The sequence below is a fragment of the Ischnura elegans genome, chromosome 3 (assembly GCF_921293095.1).
Source record: "Ischnura elegans chromosome 3, ioIscEleg1.1, whole genome shotgun sequence".
In the NCBI taxonomy this organism is placed as follows: domain Eukaryota; kingdom Metazoa; phylum Arthropoda; class Insecta; order Odonata; family Coenagrionidae; genus Ischnura; species Ischnura elegans.
The window spans coordinates 124,983,307-124,996,632 of NC_060248.1; the positions used below are offsets into that span (position 1 = coordinate 124,983,307).

The 13,326-nt window shown below is 36.9% G+C and overlaps 1 protein-coding gene across 2 annotated transcripts in view; it reads right to left on the reverse strand.

Moving 5' to 3' along the window:
- Positions 1 to 9,348: 9,348 nt before the first annotated feature.
- The window catches only part of LOC124156524 (SH2B adapter protein 1), a 37,920-nt gene continuing 33,942 nt past the window's right edge, over positions 9,349 to 13,326 (reverse strand). Inside the window, exon 7 of one of the 2 annotated variants that reach the window (XM_046531116.1) lies at positions 9,349 to 12,158. In XM_046531116.1, the coding sequence (XP_046387072.1) occupies positions 11,961 to 12,158 (198 nt within the window). In that variant the 3' untranslated portion in view covers positions 9,349 to 11,960. The remainder of the gene's footprint in view (positions 12,159 to 13,326) is intronic. The other variant, XR_006864342.1, reaches the window with a different exon arrangement.

Sequence of the window (13,326 nt, forward strand, 5' to 3'; positions counted from 1 at the left end):
AATCCAAAAGGTGGAATCTTTGTACTATAAAATACAACTAAAAGCAGACCGTAACATATGTTTGAACACACACTTTGACACAGGATTACACTTACAACAGGACTTACTTCAGTCATAAATTAGACAATACATAATTACATGTAATGAGAATAATCACAGTAGTCTGATCTGTATGCATAAAAAATGTACATCTACACACCATCCAAGGGATACTGAAAGACAACTTTTTGTTGCGTTTTGTGGCACCAAGCAGTTAATGTTCATAAACCAGCACACGCTTCAATAATCATTTGTTTTAGCATCATAAGCAGCCCTCTTTACCAGCTTCAACTTCAGGAACAACAGGCACAAAGCTTTCACAGTAAATACATCCTCACTCAATCCAAACCAAGCATAGAACCTTGTGGTATAATACAGTCTTGAAACTTCCAGCACACAGAATCTTTGAATAATAGTACATATTTCCTAAGTGACAAACTGAATATTTGGTCACTTTTCTGTGCACAAAGCATCTGATCTAAAACACCTTACAAATAATGGCAGGAGATAAAATGAGAAGAAACTGAAAACCACCATAAGTAAGCATACAGAGAATAGCCATATAGTTCCAAATGAAATAAATCATTTTGACTACAGCTTATATTAATCAACAATTTTGTGTACATTCAGAAGCTAGTATTGAAAAAATAATTTTTAACAATATTCATTTATGTACCTCATCCTTACATCAAATAACTCCTTTGGTAATAAATACAGGCATAATAATTAAGATTCTATCTATCTATTCATGAAAATATTTTATATAGAGCTATGTAATGAAAGAATGACAGCATAATATTTTACGGTATCAGCTAGATTAAGTACATACCAATATGAGCAGACTCCACTCCACACAAAATTTCAATGTAATGAACCCATATTTTTATATAAATTTACAATCTTGTATGCATGATTTCATACAAGAGCTAGGTTTGAATGCAAGATGCCATCATCAATTTTATTTCTATCCATGGTAAATTTAAATCCACCCATCATAATCTTTCAATCAGCTAATAGAAAAATAGTATAAGATGTAGTTATTGCTTTGAAAGCAACTTTATTACATTTATTATTAAAAAAATAAATTTAATATCAGTGAAATTTTGAATTTCAAAATGACTGTGCAAACTAATATAATCTGTGGAGAGTGGTTCTTAGAAACAACTTTCAAGAGAGAATTTCTGATTAAGTCAGTTTTTTCCTCGTAATTTATTCTGCAGCAAGTAAAGCATTATTACTTAATATACAGAATAAAACTGGAATCAATAATCGACTAGCATACATTGAGGAGCTCTCGCCCCACGTTTACAGTACAAATGACAAATTAGCATCACGGAATAAAACCACCGGCGAAAGCAAAATTTTAAACTTGGGCATCTTTGAGAATTAAAAACAATTGCATTGAAAAGAACAGAAGAACAACAGAATAGGGAATCCAAGAGAATTTCCCATTTGCATCGACAAAAGAGAAATATAATTCACACAAAAATATGACGACTCGACAAAAGAAGAATTTTTCACATTTCAATAGGCAATTGATTATGGTCACAATAAATAATACTGATGCAGAGCATACTAGATAAACTTAATTTGATACAATTTTAAAGCAGCTGCAGTAGAAATATGAATACATGTGGCTTGAAAATATATATATCCATCCATAATTGAAAATGCTAATTAAAAGTGGGTACATCTGAATTAGCTTCTCCCATGCTTGCATTTGGCGGAGGGGTGATCAACACAAAAATGGACAAGAGCTGCAGGCTCTACTGTATTTACTCGAATGCATGGAATGTTCTTTCCATAAATTCATAACTAATAGTAGAAAAAACTAATAAAAAGAGTTGTGGTCCAGTTTAAGATAGAATTTTAATGCATAGAAAACAGAGGTTTGAAACTAATAGACAGCAACTATCAGGTAAGGGGTCCCCAAAAAATGTTTTCAGCACTCAAATGGGCAGGGGAAGGGGTGGGAAACAAGAAAACATTGCTCTATGCCATTGCAAACGTCTCCTGGCTGCCCTATGGCAGTTTTCCCTGACTGGACACACATTGAAAACAAAAAAAAGTTTTGACTTGACTCCTAGATAATGACTGGAGGAAAATTAAAATATGAATGGAAAGCACAGCCCTCCTCTAAAATGTTTTCCATTGTCATGACTATCCACATTAAACCTTCTGAGGAGACTAGGGCCATGTTTCCTTTCACACTCTGTTTCTTTGATAAATTTACATTTCATAATGTCTGCCACTAACCAGCAATGAACTTAACTTTCATCAGTATTAATAATGAAAAACACTTTGTTACTTCCACAAAATTCACAGAGTTTTATTTTATTACCGGTTTCGGCTATTACAACATTTTCAAATACATGTATTTGTGGATGTATTGGAAAATGGTGTATTTGAAAATGGTGTAATAGCCGAAACCCGTAATAAAATAAAAACTCTTTGAATTTTGTGGAAGTAACAAATTGTTTTTCATCATTAATATGGAGCCCTTCCACCACGTAAAAGCTTCAAGTTTCGATTTAACTTTCATCAGTATCCAAACAAAATATTTAGCAGATTTCATGAGATATATACTTTCTCAACACGTGCAAATTCACAACAAAATATCATTACAGGCAACCCGCATCCCATCTGAGCTCCTCCGCCAAGCAAATTTCTGCCAACGTACCTGACTGGAGGAGCCTATTGACAAACATTACACAGGTATCCTAAAATCATACATGAACAAGGAAATGAGATAAAATGAATGACGAAACACAACCAATATAAAAGAGGAAGAATTGTAACACTCGAATCACCAACATAACCTATTAATTAATCTACAGTACACTCCCAATTATCTGGGCTAATGATGGGCAGAGACGGCATGAATAATCGCAAAACACAGATAACCCAAAATTTCCCTTTAATGTCTTGCAATGTTCATAATTTAGCTAAAACAAACAACATATTATTATTTATGCAGTTATTCTGTTAATTTTTAGTGCTTCCCGGACTCAATGAGAGCTTACTTCACCTGCTTGCGATCTTTTTCGGGGGGATAACATGGTTGTACTCGTATTATTAATGCTCCACGTAATGCCTGGTTTCGAAAACCACACATCCATGGCTGAGTGATCATGGATACAGACAAGTGGTTTGCACAAATGCTTCAAAACTACTGCTCGACTTTGGAAACTACACTGTCAGGCACTACGCCAAGTAGTCACATCTCGCACAAGTTGCCGGCGTTGCAACTACTGCGGGATGAGCATCCGTGAACACGGAGCGCATGTAGTGCACTGTGAGGCTTGGAAAACAGGGACTCAGTGCTCCCGTAAATGCAGCTAGCACCCGATCGCTATCATTTTACGAAGGGGATTCTAACGGAAATAACAAGCCTGGTGTATCCTAGCATTAATGCAGTAATTCCGATGATTTTGCATCCAATTTTATTTTTTTAAAATAAAGATCGCGGGAAAAATTGAGCGAGCGTGAAAATCATCCGCAGATAATCCGTAACCCGGATAAACCGTAGCCGGATAGTCGGGAGTCTGCTGTATACAGTAAAAGTCTTGCATTGATAAAATAAAGAGAGGGTTCTGAGTAGTATGCTTAAAGTGCCAAGGTCTTAGATTGGCCCAGGGTTGGATACTTCGCAACTTCCCCAAGATTATGGCAAGGCCCTGATCAACTGATTTCCTGTAGTGTATGAGAGCCATTACATAATCAGCCAGCAGAAGCTAATTGAAAATGAAATTAACTGCAAATGTAGATTCACAAATTTGGTGTTTAGCATCACTGACTGGATTACACATGAGAAACATTACTTATCCGGCATGAAGAATGGCAAAGGATGGCATATCATGACATATTTAGATCAGATGACTATGAATTCAAAGAAAAGAAATACATTAAGAAGAAAAGATAAGTTGAGGGGAGAGAGGGTGGATGTGGTAGCAAATCAATCTCAGGAGAGCTGACCAATGACTATGATTAGGAAGCTTATAATTAGGAAGACTGCTTAAAGATACAATAATTATGAACACTTTTTCATCACTGGTGAGTGCTTTGTTTCCTCATTGTTGATTTTTACAAGGAAAATTATAGAGATTTTGGAGAGGTGGGGCACAGCACTCCCCTGGTGAAGTTAACGCTGAGAAATAAAAAAAATTATGGGTCACTTAACAAAAGCCTTGATCATAGACAGAGATTGTTTTGAGGGGTTTATTTGGGACATTTTGATTTTGTGGAGGGGAGGGGGTTTACAATTAAGACTGTATCTCCTAAACATTTCGAAGGGGGGGGCGGAACTCTTGACAATGACCTCTTGCTTGATATAGCTTTGACACACTGCCACGTAATGCTTGTACCACACAAATGTGGTAGCTTGCCCAATAGACAAAATACCGTAAATGTCTGAATATAGTCCCCTCTTTTTTTTCCAAAAATGCCCATGGTAAAAGTAAAGGGGGGGACAATATTCAACACATTTTTTTAACTTTTTCCGAAACTGAAGACTCAAAATTAGGGGGGGGACTATATTCAGAGGGGGACTATATTCAGAGAAATACGGTATGTAATAAAAAGAAGAGATGTGATTGATGTGGTGGTGGATGTTGGCTTCCCAATGGAAGTGCATAGGCTCAAATTGTAGCAATGGTGGAGGTTTTAGAGATGAAGCCTGATCCCTGCTTGGGTGGTGTATACAATATAGCAATTGATTTTTATACATAGCTGCGTAAAATGAATATACAAGGAGCAGTAGAAAAGTCCCATTCTAAGACTCAACTTAAATAACATAGCTTACACAGAAAACAGTCAACAGGTTCGAAGACGGTCAAATGATTAGACATGACTACATATATACAGTGGAACCTCGTTAAAGCGAGTACGGGCTATAGCGACACCTCCGCTATTACGAGAGATAGTCGATGCACCGTCAATTGACCCTATAATAAGCGTGTTAAAAAATTCGTTTTTACGAGACCCTTTCGGTGTTGGCTCTCGCCATAGCGAGGGTTTCACCGCCGGAAGACTTTCATCAAGACTCCTTAACCTCTGTAATTGCTAGCGATCTGTTAGAAATGAAGTTAATGTAGTGCTCAGTCTCAAATTTATGTGGTAAACTGTCGTTCGATAAATATAATGATTGACGAAACAATGCTTTGCGTGATTTTTATTCAGTGCGGCGCTACTAAATTGTTTGAATAGTTAGTCGTTATTTGAGTAAGGAAATTTAGTGATACAAAAAAACATCGCCTTTCGTCTGGATTTATGCTTACGTTTATCAGATAGATGTTTATCTGTCGCCGCACCACTCCTGTTCCTGTATATCTGTTCGCAACAGGTATATTGGCTATAATTTGCTCCACCTCCGATAAAGCGACAATTCGCTATAGCGAGTGTTTATTAGTGCACCGTGGGGTGTCGTTATATCGAGGTTGCACTGTACTTTGCTTTGGTGGAATGAATTTGAGGAAAGTACACACTTATTTGTTTACTTGTTGTAAACAAAATGACTTTGACAGGGAAAACAGGTACAAAGAAAATCATACAGTGCTTATGCAATGGATCAATAAGAAATCGTATATAGAATCTACTGTTTAACAAGGCACGTACTTGCAAAAAAAAGTATTAAAATCAACAAAATTAACACCTTCTGATGGGCGAAGGAACAATGATGTTTTAGATGTGATGGAAGATTTTGCGATGAATGAAATCATCATTTAAATTGACCACTGGTATGGCCCATGGGACAATATTTTCACATAATCATCTGAAATGCAACACGAAAATGAGCTTATAATATGACCACACCAAAAGGAATAAAATGAATTTCACCTAAAATTTGCAGGGGCCAAAAATATTAACATGATTGTTTACAGATTTTATAGGACTATCTAACAGATATCAAGCCTATTACCATAACTTTTAAAAGCAAAAGTTATGATTAAAAATATGAACTTTTTTAATGATGATATTTTCAATAAGGAATTAATCTTATCAAAAACAAAAATGACAGAGACATTTCTGCAGAACTAATATACTCCAGTACATAAAGAGTTCAAACCCTAAATTCATTATGTCCTTGTTATTCCAGGAATACTATATAGGATGAGATGTTGGCTTCATATTGATACATACATGTAGACTGAAAGTAATTCAAAATTTCTAGGCAAACAGTCAGAAAATCCAGGAAAAACTCTTGAAAACCATGAGTTTTATATGATTTGTATCATCAACTTGAACGTCTTCCTGTGGCTGAGAAAAGGTCAAACTATTTATACTAACATGTAACTGACCTCCATTGCTACGTAAAACTTGTTGTTGATTTTTTTCCACTTACACCCTTCTATTTCAGCAATTGTATGAAGCAAATCAGCTTTCATTCACACAAAAATGACTTAAGGCAAAGATAAAATTTTCATCACAACTCTCATTTGCATAGTATATAAACCAAGGAATCATGGGCGTGCCCAGCAGTGGGGCGTATCCCCCCTAGAAGCAAAATTAAATTTAGTTCAAAGAAAGTTTTGAAAATTTTTCTTTAAATCCAAGAAAGGCGATATTAGTATAAAGCATGCAATTAAAATAAAAATATTTTTCTGAGCAAATAATTATATAATCTAATAAAAAGCTGCTATAATTTTTTTGAAATTTTGGTTTCCATAACCTTTTCTGTGTTACAACCTGAACGACCTTGGCTTGCTCCCCTCTACTTTTGATTCTGGCTACGCCCTTGCACGGAATAACAACATTTGAACTTAAGAGCACTTGAGGAACTTTGGTAAATCAACATTGTTTATAACCCAAAACTTAGGCCAATTTCCAATTCTTCGCACAGCTATTAGCTATTTTTAATGAAGATATTTTAGTGCCTTATACTCCATTAATTTTTGCCCTTATTCATCAATTAAAGCATGTTTGGAGAAAGAATTGATGAAATATTAAATGAAACAATTAACAAAAAATTTGCTTCAGAGCTCTCAATTGTTTGAGATAGGAAAAAGTAATTTTTTTAAGAAACTATATTAAAGTTGAACTGAGTCGTTCATTAGCTACCTTCACTCATTCTGCATAACTTATTTCTCATTTCCTTTCTTAACAACCATGTTATTTTTCACTCCAAGATGCCCTCTTTCATGATTAAAAGTTTAATTAAACTAAATATGGAGGAAAAGCACAATAAAGAGATGACTACAACACTGCACAATCAAGACATTTCACATCATTTCAAAACCGATCAAAGCTAACACTAATAGTGGGATGATTTTAGGATGAAAAAGTTAAACAAAGATGATATTTTGCACCTATCAGGCCACACCTTGAATACACAGCTAACACATAGATTCCAACAGAGAAAGCCTTTATCTGTGAACACAATATCATACAAAGGAAAGCTGCATGATTTGTCATAAACTGCAACGAGAATAAAGACAGCATTATGCAGCTTCCAGAAGAATTAGGCTGGGAGAGTCACAAGAGAATATAAGGCTAAGTGCCAGGCTTAGATTGCTTGAACAATTAAGAATAGATATCTTTCAGAGCAACATGGAGAACATCTTAGAACTTTACTGTATTTCTTGATAGATATAAATGATAAATTACATGACATATTTTTTCCAACAGATAGGTTTAGTTATTCGTTTTTCCCCCCAAGCAATAAAGGTCTGTCATAAATGCTTAGCGGAAGTTTGAATGAGCATTTTTTTTTTAAGAGCTGGTATCCTAACAACCCCAGCCACACGTCCATTGAGGCAGCTAGCAGGTTAATATGCAGGTGTTATTATTCTCTTTATTTAACGAGGTTTCGCGCTATTTTTTTCTAAGCTATCAACAAAGAACATGTTCCAAAGGATTGATAACTTTTTTGCCTCCTCACCAGCAAGAATGTAAAGGAAATGGGATGATCAGGGTAAATTAGAGTGGACGATTAGAGTAGTGGTGGCCAGTCAACTAATTGCCAGGTTGGCAAAATAAATAAAAATTCTCCAGACCTTGCGATGGGCATCAAAATATAACTTTAGAAATTATTGTGGAGGGACCTCAACTGCCTTGGCCCTCAAACAAGATATCAACAAAAGTCAATGCATAATATTTTATAACACAGCTTTTTTTACTAAAAATATCTATCATAATTGACAAATTAAAACAATTTCTGAATAAGTCCATTCCCAGATTTGAAGGCTTTCAAGGATCCATTAGACAATGTGTGAAGCCAATATAGGGACAAGAGAAAAGCATCATTTAGCATGCAAGTGAGACATGGACATGGACAGCAGCAGAAAAATCAAGAAACGAGTGTTGTTCGAAATGTGTTTACAAAAGAATGATGAGGATCAAATGGATTGACTGTGTGAGCAATGAGAAAATTCTAAATAGAACAGAAGAGAAGTCTTTTGAAAACCCCAATGAGAAATAAGAAGGCAGAATAACTTAATCAGCCATATCTTGAGGCACGACGGCCCGATGAAGACAACCTTCTAGGGACAAGTAGATGGCAACAATGGAAAAGAAGGGCCATGAATAAAATAAATGACCAGGTAAAGGATTTGAAAGAGAGGAATACTTGGATTTGGAAAGATTAGCTGAGAGGAGAATTGAGAGGAGTGCCACGTCAAATCAATCTTAGGGTTATAGATCAGTTAAAATGATGAGTTTACTCAGGATGCAAATAGAATTGGAATAGGGTAGTTTCCTTCATCGAAGAAAACGAAAGGCATTGATTGCGATTCGTTACCCACCATTACTATATTCATAATATACAAATTATTTCGTTTTAGAAATACCGGTTTAGACGAATGACAATGGTCCATTTTTATCCTCATTTGAAAAAGGCCAGATTGGCGCCCATGCGATGCCACTTCACTTGACATCACAGGGACCTAGTTTCTACACGAGAGGATAGGAGTTATACATCGTCTGAGGTTACCAATGCATGCAAGAGGCACAGAGCTCAAGGAAACATGTCTTAATAATCACCTATTAAAACTGGCTAAGGTCGGAAAGTTTTCTTCGTTTGATAAGGTAGTAATAAACCTTTTTTAAGCCAAGCGCCACCAGATAGCATGGTACTCAGCTACCCGCTAGCATCCTGCGTCGTATCAGCGCTCAGAGCCTCGCTTCCACAAGGCGGGTGGGGAACCAGGAATGAGTCACACGGACTTTTTCCCATCATTCCTCCTTACGGGTCGCGTTTTCGCGCGCTTTAAAATTTTCACTGGTCATTTAATCGCGAAAAATGGATATCGTCATTTAAAAATCTAAAAGTGTGAAATATGTACTCCAGGAGTAATAATCTTTCGATTTAGGCAATAAAAAAATAATAGGAAACCACCCTATTTATGACAAATAATTGCCACAAATTATTTCATAAAAAAATGAGAACAGGAGTCCAGGATAAATACAGTTTACAAGCAGCAATGGAGTAACTGACTGTAAATAACAATTTAACAGCTGGAAACTGAAATCTGCCTGCTTACAAAAAGTGCCTTCCCATCATCACGATTTCTGTCATAAATCATTGTTAAGCCTCAAGATGGTCTGTCCTGGCCAAACAGAAGCTTGAAATAAATGAATGAAAAACATCTCATATTGCCAACAAAATAGCTAAGCTAACAAAATAGAGGTCTCTGATTCCATGAAACTTAAGACTTACTACCCAGGTGGCTTCTGAAATGATTTACGACTAAAAGTGTAATTATTACCGTTCCATACGCAATGGCAATACATATTTACAGAATTCATGAGAAATCCTGATTCAGATGCGAGCCACATACAACAAAGATTATTATTGGATCCCACAGTAGCACTGAAGACATGCCTGCATATGTTTAACTTCCCAAAAGTCAAAATAAATAATAAGAAAATGCAATTAATTTGCCACAAGTCCACAAGAAAAAAAATTTAAACTGTCAAACGCAGCCAGGTGATGTGAAATTTAAAATATGGTCAACCTACATTGAGCTTCTGGATCATCAGCTTCTGCAGAAAACTTTCTTTACATCATCAACAGATGCACCAGCTGTATGTAACAACAAAAGCTGTATGTATCTGATAATTCATGATCATCGGAGTTAATTCGCAAACTCTCTCCACCCGAGTTATTTCTGTGAAGAGACAGAAGTTTCTTTATTTTGGACAATCAGGGATTCAAGGTAAAGATAACGTTTTATATAATGTCATCCAACACCATTCAAGTGCAACTGATCGATTTCATCCATCCAGCACATGGTACTACTAGCACAAGGTAGGTCATTCCCATATCCAAAATGAGACCAGTTCTGTGTATGACGTCATCAGAGTGCAATTTGTGGTAAAGGTGTACAAAATTGTAAACTAATAAACAAAGATAAATGAAAAACTATAACATTGGCACTGAAGTTGTGGAAATAAGATCAAATAATTTAGTTTACAATGACATCAGCAATGCATCAGGTCACACAAGTACAGAGAATTCTCATTAATACGAACAACCTTCTTACCACGTTCTCGTTATTACGAAGATCGCATTGTGTTGATTGTTGAGATTTGATGTTTACCTAATCATAAGTGGATTTCAATTTGGCTCATCGGAAAAATTAAAACAGTATGGAAACATTTTATTAGTGCATAAATGCACATAGTTGCGTGGTCATAAGTACATATTTGAGATGCATTGTGTTTCTGATGTGAACTTTGACTTCTCCGACAGTTCCATCGATGGTGTAGATTGATGTAAGAGAAAAGAATGAAAATTCACTTTTCCCGAGAGAAAGTAAATAACACTCCTTAGCTACCAAACCTTTGATATACAAAATCGTAAATCCGATGATGTCACAACTCATAGCAAAACGACCTTCATTGTCTTAGCAGTACCATGGCCCAGAAATTTAGACCCTTTCTTTTCTCAATTGACTTTTGGCTAGTGTAAGGATAAAAGAATAGGTATGTTATACCCCAAAACAACTAATTTTTTTCATGTGGAGCCCATGAGTCACATTCTATTCAGAGGCCAATACATTAACTTGAGATAACTCAATTAAGCTCTCTTGAATCTGGGCCCTCAGCAACTAAATTGAACGGAATTTTTCTTTTTCTTCGAAATTTCAATTCTGAATGGAGTACTTAAAAATGACCTACTGAAACAAGATGCAAGGCATAAAATCACACTAAAACAGGAGAAGAAATTAACTAATAAAATTCCTTGGCTCACATAGTCAAGGTCAATTCTTAAAATCCTCATAATTTGGTTACTGGGAAAGCTTATTTCCAAATATTCCACTAAACCTTTTCACGAGTGTATAAACCTCTCTAAAAATCATTGACACGTATTAATATATACATACTTGCTTTACTTCATGCAAATACATGAAATATTCCCTATGATTTTTCACATTGCCTATGATAATTGACTAGCACTCATGTAAAGCAACCTTAAAACTTAAAATAGTGATAAATATTATCACAAAGCAAGCTATACTTATGGTCCCTCCACATTCATCGCAATCACTGATGAGTTTTTGGTCACCATTCATTTTATAAAAATCTGCAATATGTAATTGCAGAAGACTATGCCACAGTCTGCATTCCTTGTGAAAATAATACCCTCCATTATTCGAGTAAATATAATAGGCAGCCTTTAGATGCATCACAAACCTAACATTTTCCATTTTGCCCCATTAAATATGGCCATTATGGAACTTCATTCTCAAGTTTTGTTTTCCCGCCTAAGCCACATGGAACTCAAGGAAAGAAAAAACACACACCAGCGAGCATTCTCACCCTTTTGCTAAGAACAATTTTCAGTGCCCCAAATCCAATAGATACCATCGTGGAGAAGGTACAAATATGTGAGTGAGCGCACCGTTCACAGCACAATTCCCAATCGCTCACTCCTGCGCGGGAGGCCCCGACGCCCGGCGCGAAGACAACAGCTTGTTTGAGGGTCATACGAAGCTGTAGGTGTTCTCAACGGCACGGCTGCCTCCTCCTCCTCCACTGCTCCCCCCGCTTCCTCCACTGGCGCTGCCTGCCACGCCCCCCACTGCGCCTCCTTGCGCAGCCAGCTGGCTCTGCTGCTGCTGTTGCTGCAGGCGCTCCATTGACTCGGCACGTGTGCGCACTGAGCCCCCGTGCGTGGCCACCTGAATGAGACAAAAGAGTCCATGGGGACACCTGTGCACATGGCCACGTGATCCTTGCGCAAGGGTTAAAAGATTGCAATCACTGAATGGGTTAAGATAGCGACCAAATGGTACCTTTGAAAGAAGGGAGTGAGTACATACTGACATCTTCATCTGAAAAGGAAACAAAGAGTGATAATACAAAATAAAGATATTGAGGATTAATGAATTGATTATTTGGAAAATGCTACACATGGTAGAATCAACAAGCATGGTACATTTCCAAGCTTAACAAAAAAAAACCTGTTTTGACAGTTAAATCCAATTGCCTCTGATCCATCATTCTAAAAAAAAGAATCAGACTTGTCCATCGCTTGTCCAAGGATGCAGGAGGGGGAAGGTGGATCTGGAGTTGTGATGATGAGTAGACACCTTTTCTAGACCTTTTGGCAATTTCTATAGCCTCCATGTAGAAGCCCTAAATCAACAGAAACTTTGGTTAGTTAACTGGGTAACTATGCTAGCCATTATCTGACCACTCCCAGGCACCGCAGAGCCATAGACATAGGTAAGAAAATTATCAAGCTATCAAACAGACAAGCAATCTGATCCTTCATGGAATGCAAGAAACTACCATCAAGAACGTGATAGCCTACACTGAAGTTTGTTTCCCATCAACACCTGAAGGATATAAGGTTTTCCCAGTGAATAGACTGGAGGAAGAGTTCTTGGGTTTCCAGCCGGGTTCAAGGGTTTTTCAGAATCGATGTTTCGAGGGCGAAGTCTGCCATCGTCTTCAGGGTGAATCGAATTTCACCCTGAAGACAATGGCAGACTTTGCCCTCAAAATGTCGGTGCTGAAGAACCCTTGGACCCGGCTGGAAACCCGAGAACTCTTCCCCAATCAACACCTGGATTTTGGAAAATTTTGTCATTATATTCACCCAATCCAATTTTGCCACTTAAAAAAAGAAAAAAAAATATATAAAACCTTCTCACATAAATGTTATACTTATCAATACCTCGAATACCTTGAATACTTTGAATTTCGCGTCGTACACTGTCGCACGCACGTCGTTGGTATAAGTTGACTCTGAAAAATGTAGAGAACTCTAAACTACCATAGGGAGAAACTCAGTGTCGTGGGATAGTAACATTGGCGCATTTCCCACGATCTGCTATCCCCCTC